Source organism: Gekko japonicus, unplaced genomic scaffold (assembly GCF_001447785.1).
Source record: "Gekko japonicus isolate JY-2015 unplaced genomic scaffold, Gekko_japonicus_V1.1 scaffold515, whole genome shotgun sequence".
In the NCBI taxonomy this organism is placed as follows: domain Eukaryota; kingdom Metazoa; phylum Chordata; class Lepidosauria; order Squamata; family Gekkonidae; genus Gekko; species Gekko japonicus.
The window spans coordinates 768,421-784,194 of NW_015164680.1; the positions used below are offsets into that span (position 1 = coordinate 768,421).

At 45.0% G+C, this 15,774-nt stretch overlaps 1 protein-coding gene across 1 annotated transcript in view; it reads left to right on the forward strand.

Moving 5' to 3' along the window:
* The window catches only part of MKRN1 (makorin ring finger protein 1), a 28,896-nt gene extending 13,128 nt beyond the window's left edge, over positions 1-15,768 (forward strand). The window contains exons 2-8 of the mRNA XM_015409306.1: positions 664-792; positions 4,677-4,903; positions 7,444-7,670; positions 12,190-12,404; positions 13,138-13,248; positions 13,730-13,868; positions 15,392-15,768. Coding sequence (XP_015264792.1) covers positions 664-792; positions 4,677-4,903; positions 7,444-7,670; positions 12,190-12,404; positions 13,138-13,248; positions 13,730-13,868; positions 15,392-15,604 — 1,261 coding nt within the window. The 3' untranslated portion in view covers positions 15,605-15,768. The remainder of the gene's footprint in view (positions 1-663; positions 793-4,676; positions 4,904-7,443; positions 7,671-12,189; positions 12,405-13,137; positions 13,249-13,729; positions 13,869-15,391) is intronic.
* Positions 15,769-15,774: the final 6 nt, after the last annotated feature.

Sequence of the window (15,774 nt, forward strand, 5' to 3'; positions counted from 1 at the left end):
AACTGAGCCAGTTGTTTCCATAGGTCTTGATCCCGGTGAATGTTATCTGTATTTTTGACAAAGTGTGCATGGCAAAGAGGTTTCTCATTGATTCTAGTACAGTAAAAGCTTCGTTACAGTAAAAGCTTCATTATCCAGAACACTCAGCTAACCAGCATTGCCCAGAGGACATGCTCTTCCTCTTCAGCCACTGTACCACTGCATCTTTGAGGGCCTGCCTGCTCCACACCAATTTCTCCTGCTCGCCAGCTTGACGTCTCTTGCCGTTGCTGAACTTCTGACAGCAGAGGTTATGAGCTGGCCTAATCATGGGGTGCCTCCTCGTCCCTAGCCTTGCCTTGTGTTGTCAGGAGCTAGGTTTGCAGGAGGCTCTTGGGCAGCTTGTCTGCCTGCTGCGTAGAATCTCTCTGTGGCTTTGGGGGAACAGGAAGGGTCCCACCAGGCATGGGGGCTGTTGCAATGGCATTTCCAGTGAGATGGGGTTTAGTTGATTTGGATTCCTCTCAGTAAGGGGTAGGGCAGAGTTTGGGTATCCGGCACTCTTGATTAATTGGCAACCCTCTTGGCTTATTTGTTTGCGTTACCCATAATGGAATCCTTCAAATGCCGTATAGCACTTCCATGTCTCTGCTTGACCTATCTTTGAATTGCTTTGTCTTTCAGGTATTTCATGCATGGTGTTTGCAAGGAAGGAGACAACTGCCGTTACTCCCATGACCTCTACACTAGTCAGTCCGCTATGGTGTGCAGGTATTTTCAGCGAGGATGCTGTGCTTATGGAGATCGTTGCAGGTACAGAAATGCTACTGAGTGTTTAGCTCTGAGAAAGGAGTTAATTTCCCATATTTGTGACCAATCACAGCGCCACCACTTCCGTTCCGGAGGAGTAAACCGTGGAGTCCTGCTGCAAGTGAGATGTGATAATAGGGGCCCTGTCCTTAGACCATTTTCCCTTAGAGGAATGTACACCGTTGCTTGATTAAGAGTAACTGTGTTCATGATGTGCTGTCTCAGTCCTTCTTGCACCACAGTAGCCTTGACACCTGCTAAAAGCTATTGTGGAGCTTGGGAAGAGGTTGCTAACACTAGGCATATGTCACTGAATATCTGGTTTTCAGAGATAAGGTATAAAACTGTGAACGAAACTGTAAAGTTTTTTGCAGCCGAACAGTGCTGGGTAAAATTAATATTAGCCCGTCCTGTAATTATTTAGACTTGCATGTATAGCCATGAAAACTAGAAACCTTGCTGTGTGCCACTCTGAAAAACTTTCTGCTTTAGGACAAAGAAAGGAAACTAAAATTATTGTGAAAGCATAATTAAAACTTGAAAGGTCTAGTTTATGAAAGATGACTTCCCTGGGGGTCCAAGAGAAGAGGCAGTCTTCCTCAAGGTGCTTTTTCTGGCATCATGATAAATGCTAGCCTACTCGACGTGGCCTCATCTCGCCACACCTTTGTATGCCCAGTACACTAGCACCCTCAAACTCACAAATGGAACTGATGGGTGGGGGAAAGGGGAATAGTTTCTCTGAAATATGCACTGTTACAAATGCAGTCCTTGCAAACCCAGCTGAGACCGTATCAATCCAGCATCACCGTAAAACAGAACTAATAAAAGTCCTTCCACCTTCCATGAGTCAGAGCTCACCACTGGACTCCTGCTTTATTTTACTGGTACAGATTAAGATACCTACTCATCTGGGATTGTTATTCCAATATGGAAGCCATGTAGATTCCCCTGTTTATATCCCTTGAAGTACAGAATAAATGTTTTCAGTGCTTTGTATTGCCTGGTTAAGTGGAGAAGAGCAACACACTTAGTTGCTTCATAGTTGTGGAGCCCCTAAAATGCGTTGGCTTTAACTAGATAAGCTAAAACTGCTCTTTTATTCTTGAATAAGAAAAAAAAAAGGGTAATACTTAACAAGTGATTCTGCGCTAGGGAATGGTCCTTATAAAGAGATGCGAACAATAGTGTTTAAGCTCCTGCAGGAATTTGTATATAGAACATGGTTGTGGACAAAAAACAACTTGTAGGTGTGCTAGTCCGCCAATGTATCCACTGTCTCTGGGACTTGTCCTGAAAATGAACCTGTATAATGTCTTATAGGAATTTTAAATTCCTCAGTACAAAGAGAATAGGTATGAACAGAAATCCTGTTGCCACAATACACTGCAGTAACCTGCATAAAGCAGTGTTGATGTATGTGTGCGATAACTTGCACAATGCAGTGGTGATGTATACACGCAATAACTTGCACAGTGCAGTGGTGATGTATGCATAATATGCCATGTTCTAAAGTTACTGGGGAAAACAGTCTCATCACAAACCACTTTGCTACCAGCACTAGCTATCTGCCCTGTTCTGCGTGATGGTCAGTATGGCTTAAAAGCCTCCACAGTATAAACTAAAAGGACTTGACTCCAGTACCAATTTTCTTTCTGGACTAATGTGGCCACCACTGTGTATTCCAGGTGGGTACCCATGTTAGTCTATTGCAGCAAAATTAAACAGAAGTCCAGTGGAACTTTAAGACTAACAAAAATATTCCTGTTTAAAGATTATGTTTGAATTAATTTTGTTGCTATTCAGGGTACCACTCTACTCCTGTTTAATTTTGTTTTTGCCAGCTTGAGCTGAATGTCTCTCATTGGGTGGATGTGTTTCAGTGAGTCATCTGAGAGTCCATGTAGGTGGAATGTTGGGCTTAGATCAGGGAGATCAAGGATCAAAGCCCTACTTGCTCATGATGCTGACTGGGTGGCATTGGGCAAGTCACTGTGTCTCAGACTAACCTACTGTACAAGTGTGTTGTACAGAGAAAATGCAATAAACCCATGTTACCGCACCCCGCCCATGTCCTTCGGGGTAGAACAGGCTGCATCCATAGAAAAATAAATACAATACTCGACAGGCAAGTTTGAATTATAGATATCAGTATGTTGTGTAAAATAAAGGGGGTTAAGCATGGAGAGAAGGAAGGGAATTAGTGGTCTGTTGAGCTGTGTAGATTCTCTGCCCCCAGGCCAGTCCAGGGATGGGGGAAAGAATTCTACACTGGCACCATATATTACTCAATCACCCAGAGAGATAACAGAAGAGAGAGAGTTCCTCTCACTGGGAATGACTAGATATAGGGCAATCCCAGTCCCCCAACTAGCCCTGGCCAGGGGCCAATTGGAGTAGACACGGGAGTGTCCAATTGTTGGGTTGCCACGGGGACAACATCTGAATGATCAGTATTCTTGAAGGCCACACCTGCAGTCATGTGGTCCCCAAATTCCCACCACCCCATGGCGTACGTGTTCGCTAGGGCCATCTGGTCTTCTGCCAGCATGGAAGTGTGAAGAATGGAGGGTTATATGGCAGGGCTATCGAGGCCATATGGCTTCAATAGGAAATCAACCCAGCAGGGGATCGCAAGATACATTCCAAGGGGGAAGGCAGGGATCTATAGGAAGGCAGGGGTCTATAGGAATTAATATTTCTATACACGAGCCAACTTCAGAGGACGGCGGAAGACAGGAGGGTCTGGCGGGAGCTGGTCCATGGGGTCGCAAAGAGTCGGACTCAACTGTGCGACTGAACAACAACAATAACAAAAATTCTTTAAGGGGGTGTTCAGGATATGATGATGGTACAAGAGGGACAAAATACATGTTAGGACAGATAGCCATGCATTTGCCAGGTAAATGTTGTAGACTCTGTAACCTAGCAAAAGTTTGCCCTGCTCAAATAAGCTCAGTCTTCCAGGATGCTTAAGAATATTACTTGGTTCCCCCACCCCCTTTTTCATCCACTGTGGGTGCGGTCAGACAGCGTGCTGAGAGTGGGTTAAACTGCTCCAGTTCTGACTGGATTGTATTTGATCTGGATAATCGCAATCACACTTACCTCCCTTATCCCGCCTCACCGCACAGTCACGTCGCTCCCCAGTGTCTACACTACCGACATGCGGGAGCGTGTGTCGGCGAGTTTTTAAATTTTTTTCTCATTTTGCGCATGCGCATAGGCGCTTATCCATAGAATGGGGGGGCAAAACTACCATAGCGCATGCGCAGAACCACCAGGGCAAATCAAACCCTCCAACAAAAGACTTCCTTTTAAATGTTTGACCCAAAAGTGGCCTCTGTGAGATCCCGAACTCATTTAAACTCTAAAACAAGTGACCATTTAAATGTTGGTTTTCTAAACACGGTAGCGGAGCTCCGCCTATGTGCGCACTGCCGACACTTAAAAAAAAAAGGCGGGCGAAAAGCGGAAGCCTCGGGTAGCTTTCAAGCGGGGAGGGGGTTTAAACTGGAAGTGGCTTGACACCAGAGGAGCGATCACACAGGGGGGAAATGCGACTTTAAACGGGAGAGCTGAGAAAACACCACTTTGGGACCTGGTAACAAAATACTCCGAGTTAAAGCGGTTTTGAGCCGGAAACCAACGGCTGGGGACGGGAGGCAGATGTTGACTGTGTGATCGTGCATATAAAATCCGTTGCTGAACTGTCACGGCACCAGATCAAACGGCGCGTCTGAACACACCTTGTAAGTAATAGACAAAAAATACAGTGTATCTAGTGGACCTTTATAACTGAACTTTCGCGCACTCGGCACAACATAATACATTTCTTTGTTTTGCAGTGATTAGAAGAAATAAAATTCCACTTTGCTCCCCTTCAGATATGAACATACCAAGCCATTGAAAAGGGAAGAAGTGACTACTGTGAGTCCAACTGCAAAAACGTACCCTTCAGCTTCCATAGATGTGACCCCACCCCCTGGAACACTTGAAGCGAGCACTGGTGAGGCCGAAGTTGAAGACAAAGACCTGGTAGCGGCAGGAGCCGGCGTGGAAGACTGGGTGAACGCTGTGGAGTTTGTTCCTGGGCAGCCGTACTGTGGCCGTGGTAAGTTGCCCAGCTGTGATAGAGAAGAATGTCAGGTGCCGGCAACTGGCAGTTCACAGGCTGAGGACGGTTGGGTGCATGTCTTCTGGGAAAGAGCTTGTCAGTTCAGAAACTTGATTCAGTTTTCTGGCGTGTTGGCGATTCATCTGGTGACCCGCAAAGGCAATCCCCCAGCCATGTAATGAAGGCCCATCAGGTGCTTGCGGTCTCTCCTGTTTTGTAGTCACAAAACAGGCACCAAAAATGAAGGGTTTTTTAATTTTAAAAATTTGGCTGTATAAATAGTAACAAATATGTATATACACTCACAAGAACATAAGAAGAACCCTGGATGAGACCAATACTCCACCTAGTCTCACTGTCTCACACAGTGGCCAACCTGTTCCTCTGGATGGCCAACAACAGGGCATAGAGGCCTTTCCCTGATGTTGCCTTCTGGCTCTAGGTATAGGCCTCTATTGAATTATGCTGTTGGCACTGGTGCCTTGCTGAAAATATTCAGTGCATCAAGCTGGAGAGAGATCTAGAAACAGCTGGCAGGAGAAATGGACACTTGATTGAAGCCTGATCCTATGCATGTTTACTCAGAAGCAAGACCTGTTTTGTTCAGTGGCTGATCTGCATATCATTGTGTGGAAGTTATTCTCTTTGCCTTTTATGCACATGGTTCAGGAGGGAGAAGGAGCAGGTGCTTCCTCTGTGTGCTTGCCTGGCCATCCCTCCGGTCCTTTGCAGCATCTTTGCAAGGGAGGGGTGTGTGCGTTTGACCGGGCAGCACCTTATCTCAGACTGACTGCTGCTGCTGCAAACATGAACGGGATGCCTGATGGCCTAATATTAATATTGAAGGAAGCCATAGTGACAGGTTATCTTCCTCCTCTCTTTCTGAGAGAGAAGTGAAGGTAAGTACTGCTGTTTGCATTCCTCCACATAATTACTTGAGAATAAATTCAGTTGAACTTATTGGGGCTTAAATCAAGTAAACATGCATATGATTGGGCTGATGAAAGGTGTTTGGCAGTCTCCAGTCAAAACACTGGCTGCAGGAATCTATTCTATTCTGTAATAAATGGGATCCGTCTCTGCAATAGGTCAGCATAACCTACAGTTCCATCCAGAAGATGGAGCAACTTCATTAGTTTATCTGTCTCTGCTATGATAGTATTTCCTTAAAGATTCTGTAACTGACACAGGGCTAGCAGTTGTGCAGTGTACCATTACAGTAATCTTTGCAGCAGCTAGCAAGTTTTCAGTAAGGGCTTTTATACTGCATTCTAAAGCTCTTCAAAGAGCAACAACAAAATAACAGTTTTGGGAAAAGATCTAGTTTTAACTTTTATCTGGTTATAAATGTCATTCTGGATTGAATCTTTTCCCAAAGGGTATTAGTTTTACCATATGAGATTTACAGCTTTCAAATGGGGAAATATCAATAAAGCTTAGTAATTTTTGCATTGGGTACCATTTGTGTTAAGGTCTCACATTGTGCCCTCTCTAATTCAGTGCTAAAGTAAATGCTCTCATAGATTTAAATATATATTCCCAGTCTTCCTCTATAATTAAGTGTAACATTCTTATCATCCATCTCCTTTTGAGTGTGCCTTCTTTTAAAGGGGTGTATAAGTTTATTCTACGTAGTTTTACCAGTAATCCCTTACTACCTATTTTTCTGTCGTCATTGGTTCTCTGTGCTGAGATCTGTCTTGGGTCCATCTGGATTCCATTAGGCTGATCTAGAGCAATAGGTCTGTGTGTTTAGGAAGGAGTGGCTGAAATGCCTAGAATAAACTTCACAAGATGATCCTCTAACATCATTAAAAACACACTTATGAAGATCTCGCCGATTCAAGGGTCGTCTTACCTGTATGAAGGTCATCAACGTTTATTCATTTATTTCACTGATGTCCTGCCTTTCTCCCCAATGGGGACCCAAAGCAGTTTTCATTGGTCTGTTCTCTTGTTTATCCTCAGAACAACCCTGTGAGGTAGGCTGAGAGTGAGTGGCCCAAGGTTTCCTAGCAAGCTTCCATAGCAGAGTGGAGATCCTCCCAGATCCTAATACAATGTATCACTATCACACTGTGCTTATCCGTGGGAGAACTCCAAATGGCAGGGATAACATTTAATTTTTTTTTACCCTGTACCAGTGTGGCATCATCACATCAGTGTGGCTGTGCACAGGTGCTGTTTATACATAGAAGTAAGAGCCTTCTAAGTGGGGCATCTTCTTGTATGGAATGCTGAGGGTGCATGGATGGATAGATGGATGGATGCTTTTTGGTGTTTTCCACATGGGTCCTTAATGTTTAAATCGTCTTTTACTAAAACAGATTTGAAGTAAACATTTTCTATGTGTTCATCGTGAAATAATTCCCGGATGGCGGTGGTTTTATCCAGCAAGGGGTAGGGGGAGATTACGAAGGGCTTTATTCCTTTGCAGCTATTTTTGCTGGATAAATCTGTCTGCACAGATCATTACATTGCTGGGAAATGCCATTCAAGAATTAACAGGTTCTGCATCTTCATTTTGCCTTTCCCAGCTGCTCCGTCCTGCACTGAAGCCCCCTTGCAGGGAATGGTAATTGAAGAAGAATATGAGAAGCAGCAAGCGAACCTGGAGATGAAGAAACAGCTGTGTCCTTACGCTGCAGTAGGAGAATGCCGTTATGGAGAAAACTGCGTGTATCTCCATGGCGACGTCTGTGACATGTGCGGCTTGCAGGTCCTCCATCCCGCTGATGCCGCCCAGCGCTCTTTGCACATAAAGGTAAGGCAGGTGGGATAAGCACCGTGTCTCTTGTTGGGCTGGTCAGTTGTTCAGAAGCTTTTGCAAGCTTTGCAGACTTCATGGGGTTTTGAAATAGCACCTGCTGCAGCAGTTAAACTATTGGTCCAAGCGTACCGCTCTAAAGACCTTGTTCAGAGCACTTGGGCAGGTAGCTGGGCTTAGCCCAGAGAAACAGCTTGTTGGCACACTGTTCAGAAACCGTACGTAATGCAGAAATCAGGTAGAACCTACTATGACTTGAGATTTGGCTTCCTTTTATCTTATTCATTCATTCAATTTATACCGTGCCCTCCCCACTGAAGCAGGCTCAGGGTGGCTTACATAAAATACATACATAAAATCAATTAAAATTATTCATAAAACATCATAACAAATTAAATATTAGTTATCCTAAAGTGCCGGAACAGTATTCAAGTTCCCGTGTAGAGAGACCCATCAACAGCCTGGCTGCAGCCTTATGCACTAGCTGCAGCTTCCAGATTTGGGACAAGGGCAGCCCCATGTAGAGAGCATTACAGTAGTCCAGTCTCGAGGTGACCATCACAAGGATCACTGTTGCCAAGTCATTATGTTCAAGGAAGGAAACCAACTGCCTAATCAGCCGAAGATGATAAAAGGCTGACTTGGCAGTGGCTGCTACCTGGGCCTCCATTGTTAAAGAGGCATCCAAGAGCACTCCCAAGCTCCTAACCTCTAGTGCTGGCTCCGACTATGCCCCATCGAAGGTCAGGAGTGGGATCCCTTCCCTCGGGCAGCCCTGGCTCAGGCACAGGACCTCTGCCTTCATTGAATTCAGTTTCAGTTGACTCAGACTAAGCCAACCAGACACAGCTTGTGTTGCCCAGTCCAGATCTTCCAGTGTAGAGTCAGACTGGCCACCCAACAACAGATAGAGCTGGGTGTCATCTGCATATTGGTGGCATCCCAGCCCATGCCTCTGGGCAACCTGCCCATATTGATGTTGAACAGCATTGGGGAAAGCACTGCCCCTTGAGGCACTCCACAGGACTGGCTCAAGGCGGCTAACAATATTTAAAACACTAGAACAGTGCTCCCTCTAAGCTGTGGAGTCTTGTGAGCAAACATTCTACCCTGTGAGCTACTGTCATTAAAGGTGTGAGCGAGCGATTTGGCTGCTGCATAAGTTAATTTGCTCTGGAGCCATCCTTCCTGAGCTAAGACAAAAATGTGTGAGCCAGAGGATAAAAAACTGTGAGCTAGCTCACACTAACTCATCTTAGAGGGAACACTGCACTAGAACAATAAATACATTAATAAATTATGACTACATAAACGTCCTTTGGGACAGCTGTTCCCCTAGTGCCACCCTTTGTCCCTGACCCTGAAGAAAGGATGCAAGCCATTGCAAGGCAAGCCCCTGAATTCCAAAGTTGGCGGGGCGGTGGATCAGTAGCTAATGGCCTACTGTGTCGAATGCTACCAACAGGTCCAACAACAGCAGCACTGCTGATCCAGGTGCCTCCGGAGGTCGTCCGTGAGGGCAACCAGTGCTGTCTCCGTCCCGTGTCTTCCCTTTATCTTTCTTTATCTTCCTTTTCTGTTTCATTAAACCTCCTCAAGGAAACACCTGTTCCTTAGAACTACCAGGCAGCAGGATAAAGAACCTGCTTTGCCTTTCTTATCCTTCAGCCGAGATGGATATCAAACCAGAGAACCATGTTGCGGTGGGGGAGAGGAGGAGATGCTTAACTCTGTTGTATGCCCTGAAGTTCTTCTGGTTAGGAACGGGGTAGGTGGGTGGGGAGACTAGGAAACAGAAAACCAACTGGTGCTTTGTGCAGAGCTGAAGGTCAGTGTAGGATTGGATGCACTCTCCTCTCCTTCCACATCAGCATCATGCTGGTCCTGGCTCTGCCAGCAGACGCACTGGGTGACTTTTCTGTAGAGCATGGGGGAGTCTTTTCTGTAAAGCATGACCTTGTGCTGTGAAAACAGTAGAGGTATCTCTACTTGATTGATACTTCATAGCCTGCCTAAGGCTGAGAACAGAGCAAGGGATTTTTTTAAAAAGTAACATTTGCTACCAAATGTGAATTTAAATAGTAAGGAATTTAGTTGGAACATGAAAAGGAGGGCAGGTAGGGTTGCATCAGTGCTTATTTCTTTTTTGTTGTTGTTAAACTCTCTTAAAAAAGAGAGAATTTTATTGCTTTTAATTTGAGAAAGAGGGAGGGTATATAGCTGGAGTAAGAAAAGGGCGAGTGGTATTAGTATTAGTATGTTTATCTTTTGTTAGTAATAATCCAGTCTTCTTTTCACTGGGGCTGGTGGAAGGGGGGGGTTTACTGCATTGGGCAGGGGGTTGGACTTCCAACACTGTGATTCTATGACTGAGCCATACTACTTAAATTCAAATTTGATAGCAAATTAGTACGTTTTGGAAATGCATGCCCCCGCTGTAGCACTGGGGTTTGAATAGCAGGCATCTTTTAAGGGGGCAGTTCTTGTTATTTTTGGTTTTAGCTGGGGATATTTTAACTATTATTGTAAACTGCCTTGAACCAAAAGGAAAGACAGGATATGAATGTTTTAATAAATAAATGGTTTAATAAATAATATAAAATAAATAGCAAGGTAGCAACTACATGACATGACCTGTCATTGAAAAAACAAATATGCACATGTGCTTCACCAGCATGATTCTGGCTCCAGATTTTGGTGTTGGAGAAAAGGAGTCAAAAAGGGGCAGAAGGAAGTGATTCCTTTATTATACTCATGAATGGGCAACTGACTTTCTGTTTTTGTAATAAATAGAGAGGTGAATTTATGAGAGGATAATTCCAGAGGAACAGCTGTGTTAGTCTGATGTACCAAAAAGGAACAGGAGTCCTGTGTTCCCTCTAAGATGAGTTAGTGTGAGCTAGCTTACAGTTTTTTAGCTTCCAGCTCACACACTTTTGTCTTAGCTCAGGAAGGATGGCTCCAGAGCAAACTAATTTATGCAGTAGCCAAATTGCTCGCTCAGAGCTTTAATGCCAGTAAGCTCACAAAGTAGACTTTTTGCTCACAAGACTCCACAGCTTAGAGGGACCATTGCCTCTGACACCTTAAAGACTGACGATTTTATTCCAGCATAAGCTGTTGTGGACTAGAGGCCACTTCCTCAGATGTATCTCAAGAAACAGGCTAATGCCAGAGTAAAATATTAGTTTTTAAAGGGCCTCAGAACTCCTGTTTTTGTTAGAAGGTTGAGGTGAACAGGTGAGTTGGAAATATCTAGTAAAGTAGCCTGGAACAAATCAGTTTGGAAGAAACACTGGTGTGTGTGTGTAGGGGTTGTTCAGGGCAGGATAGAAAACAGAACGTGAAAAGGCCTCTGGCTGGTGTTTGGAAAAGTTGCGGAAGGTACCTGGAATAAGAACACCTTGTCTCTTGCTGTGTTGGAGCTTGGCGGTAGATGCCAGAGCAATCATGCCGCCTCTCAGCTTATGAAGAGCCATGTGCATGTATAAAAAGCCGTCCTCCCCTTCAAAGTATATGCAAACTGAGGGTGAAACCGTTCCTAGTCTCTATTTTCCGTGTATGCTAAAGAGAAACACAGCTAGCTGTGTGTACAGGAAGATAAGATGCAAGTGCATCTTGTCTTCGTGCATATGAAATTCAAGCGAGAAACTTCTGCAGGCCACACTCGATTGGAAGCAGGGAAGTGTTTATACATTTTCAAGGATGGGAGGCCTTGGGAACCCCTGAGTAAGAGAAGCATTGGAATATGAGAGGGGAGAGAAAGCTAGCACTTGGTGCCAAATTTCTGCCTGTACAGAATTAGGACAAAAGCAAACAAAGGTTGCTGATGATACTGGGTTTCAGTTGGCATCTCCCTAGCTTGCCTCCCTTGCAGTAGTGTATGTTGGTCAGAAGGCTTCTGTGCGGCATAGCTGCTCTGAGCTGCTTTAAGCAAAGGCCCTCCTCCCTTACAAAGGTGCTCTTTATATTTGTTGTCTGTAAGGAAAGAAACCTGTTCTTATGTACAATGTGTTAGGGTTTTTTATCGCTCTGTGTAGGGAGCTGGTTATTTTGAATTCATCTTAATTTCCAGAGAGGGAATGTTCAAGTAGTTCTCTGACTACTGTTTCTATTTTTGAGAACTCCTAGTTCCGTTGTGTTTCTATTTATTCAACTAATGGGCCACATTTCTACAGAGAGGTTCAAGGCAATTTGCAACAATAAAAAACACCAATGAGTTAAAATCAACAAAGCAGAAAACCAGCAAAACATAAAAGAGTAAAAATATGCAGCTGCAGTTAAAACGACGACAACGCCCGGCATAAACCCTGAAAAAAACCTGCAAGTGGTGAACTAACAATTCGGCCTATCCAAGAGGAGGAAATGCCTTACGAACTCTTAGAGTGGCAGAAAAGGGTGAGGCCATGGGGGTCTGTGGAAGAGGCTGATGTCGGCCTCCAAGTTGAAGTTTGTTCTTGGGGGGGAGTTGAGCGTCTTATCTTCTTTCTATGTCTCTCTTTCTCTCCCGGTGCAGTCTTGTATTGAAGCTCACGAGAAGGACATGGAGCTCTCATTTGCCGTCCAACGTAGCAAAGACATGGTGTGCGGGATCTGCATGGAGGTGGTGTATGAAAAAGCCAACCCCAGCGAGCGTCGCTTTGGGATCCTCTCCAACTGCAATCACACTTACTGTCTGAAGTGCATCCGCAAGTGGAGGAGCGCTAAACAATTTGAAAGCAAGATTATAAAGTGAGGCACTTCTCCATGTCCGTTGTGCTTTGTTTCTTGGGAAGGAGTTAGTATGTTGTGTGAGCACGCAACATCGCCCCTCTTTCATCCCAAGACTGCATTTTAATACATAGTAATGTTGTCATTCAGAATTGAGGGGGAGTTTTTTAAAATATGCATTCTGGCCTTGGTACTCTCTGTTGGGCAGCAGGATCCACTTAGTTTGAATGTTAAGTCTTTTTTTTTGTTAAATGGTAGCAACATACTGTCCTGTTGGTTTACTACTCAGAATCATTTGGGTTCACATGGAGGACAGAACAATTCCAATTGTGTATTTCTTAAGCCTTCACTCTTCTAGTTCGTAATTGAGCCAGTGACCCATCCCTCTTTTAAATCTGCTTGGAGGAAAAAGAAAACCCAAACCAATATGGACATCCAAGAAAGCAAAGTTACAAAAAAATAAATTTATTTATATCTAAAGAAAAATGAGTCTGTGTGAAATGTTTTTTTCCCCCTCCCCTATACTCTTCAGGAACGGGAAAGCTACAGAATTGAGAACCTGAGAAACTGGTGGGGGATTGGGGGAAGGGGGAAAGCTTAGATGATAGAAAGGAAGGGGGGGGAAACCACAGTACAAAGATCTGAGGTCCGATAGACTGCTTTGAATGGTGGGCATATGTCCTGGTGTGTCTGTTACTGGAAATAGTGCCCCTGGTCATGTGGAATTTTGCAGTGCAGTCTGTTCGTTCCCCAGGTCCTGCCCAGAATGTCGGATCACATCTAACTTTGTCATTCCAAGTGAGTACTGGATGGAGGAGAAGGAAGAGAAGCAGAAACTTATTCAGAAATACAAGGAAGCAATGAGGTATGAGCCCTGCAGCCTTGGACCAAGTTTGACTGCAGACGTTAAGGGCATACATGGACCGCAAAGCAAGGTGTTGCCTAAAGCCCTGTCATACCTCCTTCCTACCTTCCTCCTGTGTGTGTGAAATGCATTTTTACCTAAGTACCGGGAGATGCATGCAGGTCGCGCAACTCTCTCCTTTGTGCCAAACAGCCTCGTGTGCTATTCCCTTGTCTCACCGCAAAAGCTAGCTTTAAAAGTACAGGCTAGTGCAGATCTGTCCTCTGCATGTACCTACCCGTGTGCGGACACTTCTTGACGTATGCACATCCACACAGTCCATTGTGCATCTGTGAGCTGATTTAAAATGGCTTCATCAGCAAGTGATATACCTCGTTTTCTAACAAAGAAAAAAAAAACCCATCTGGATTGTAAAGCAAATGCAGTGCTGAATTTTGGTTGGCTATGCCGTGAGTAAGGGTTGCGATATTTTCCTTTCCAGCAACAAGCCATGCAGGTATTTTGATGAAGGCCGTGGGAGCTGCCCATTTGGAGGGAACTGTTTTTACAAACACGCATATCCCGATGGCCGCCGAGAAGAACCCCAGAGACAGAAGGTGGGAACTTCGAGTAGATACAGAGTAAGTCCCACAGCTTTTGATTCCTTTTTTAAGAAGGTAGAATGTGCATGTATTAAGCTAGGCTCTTGACCGTGGGCAGCTAAAATTAGGGCTGTGCCTTATTTTATGCGCTCCATTTGGGGGGACAAATGGGGTGGGTTTGAATAGGTAAAAGGGGGACTGCCTTGCTTACCTTTTCTGTGTGCTGTTTGTGCACAGTTGGTTGCAGCTGCTTCTTTTCCCAATCTGTATCTTCTGCATCGTTCTTTTTAGATAGGGGCTTCTTCTTTCGGTGATCCCAGCCAATCGGGTTACATGAATGGCATCACATAGCCAAGTAGCCAATCATCTTGGATTGCAGGATGTTCTAAAATCAAATCAGAGTGAGGGCAATCCTTCCTGCCCTGGCTCTGAATGTACAATTATTTTGTCCTGTTTACCCCCCTCCCTCTCTGGCTGCCTCCAGTCAGTGAAATGGGTGGAAGAACTTTTGTGCGTGAAATGTTTTCCTATTCCCTATGCCTCTCCGTTCATGCCTTATCGAAATAGTCTGTGGATTTCATTTTCCCAGTGAGCAGCTTATAAAATGGTGGAGGGCAAATGGCACAAAGGAAATGGCATAAATTCCCTTCTCAACCATAGGAGGAAAAGAACATATTGCTAACTTTGTGCTGTCTTCAAGATGGGTAGGTGTGTTAGTCTGTAGCCATAGCAAAGAGCAGGAGTCCAGTAGCACCTTAAAGACTAAACAAATCTGTGCCAGGGGATGAGCTTTTGTGACTCACCAAAGCTCATCCCCTGCCACAAATTTTATTAGTCTTTAAGGTGCTACTGGACTCTTGCTCTTTTCTACTACAGTCTTCAGGGTAACTATATGATGTAAGGAGACAGCACACCTTCCTTTTCGGAGCTGGAAATACAGCTAATTCTTTTGGGTTCGTGAGTTAGAAATACGCAACAGAGACCTTCACAATTTGTGATCCGCCATGCCAGACACAGCTCAGCGGTCCTATACAAGCTCAATAAATCTGTTTTGCTTCATCCTTGAAACTAAAACAAAAGCAGGGACAAAGTCAGGACCTGGGGAGCCGCAAACGCATGGCCCAGTAGGATGTCTTCAGCTTGACTGATCACCAGTTGTTTAGGCCAGTTGGAATACGTAGCATTCCTTCAGCTGTATGCCGCTTCGCACATTAACGGTTTCGTTCCAAGTCAGTTGCGTGAGAACTGTACTCAGTGGTCCACCTAATACCTAGACAATCCTTTATGATCCCAGTCTAGCTCCTTGTTTTGAACTGGTGTGAACTGGCACAGGCATTAACTGAGGCCATCAGTGGCACTGGATTAGGATCCCCGATAACTGCCCCTTGCCCAATACCTTCAGCACGCTCCCACTTCCTCTCTGCGTTTGGTTGCATAAGAAACGTGGAAACTTGGGAACGGTAGCATTTTTTTTTTTATTTAAAAGGAGAGCGGTGCTGTCTGGCACGTCTGTGTTTTCAGCTCCGCTCACCCGAGGGCAATAACTGTGTTCCCCTTTATAGACCCAGCGGAGAAACCGGTTTTGGGAGTTCATTGAGGAAAGGGAGGGCGGTGATCCCTTTGAGAACGACGAGGACGAGGTGGTGACCTTTGAGCTGGGCGAGATGCTTCTCATGCTCTTGGCGGCAGGGGGCGAGGACGACCTAACAGACTCCGAGGACGAGTGGGACTTGTTTCACGACGAGCTGGAAGACTATTATGACCTGGATCTATAGCACCTCTCTGTGGAGTTTGGACCGTCGGCTCAGCGTTCAGGCAGTAGCTCTTTTCCTGTGGTGTCGTGGCAGTGCCTGTGTTTTTCTCCTAGGCAGGCCTATCCATTCCAGGTGCTGCTGTTGTAATAAACTTACCCAGGGTCTGTCTCCTTCCCCCCACCCCCACCCCC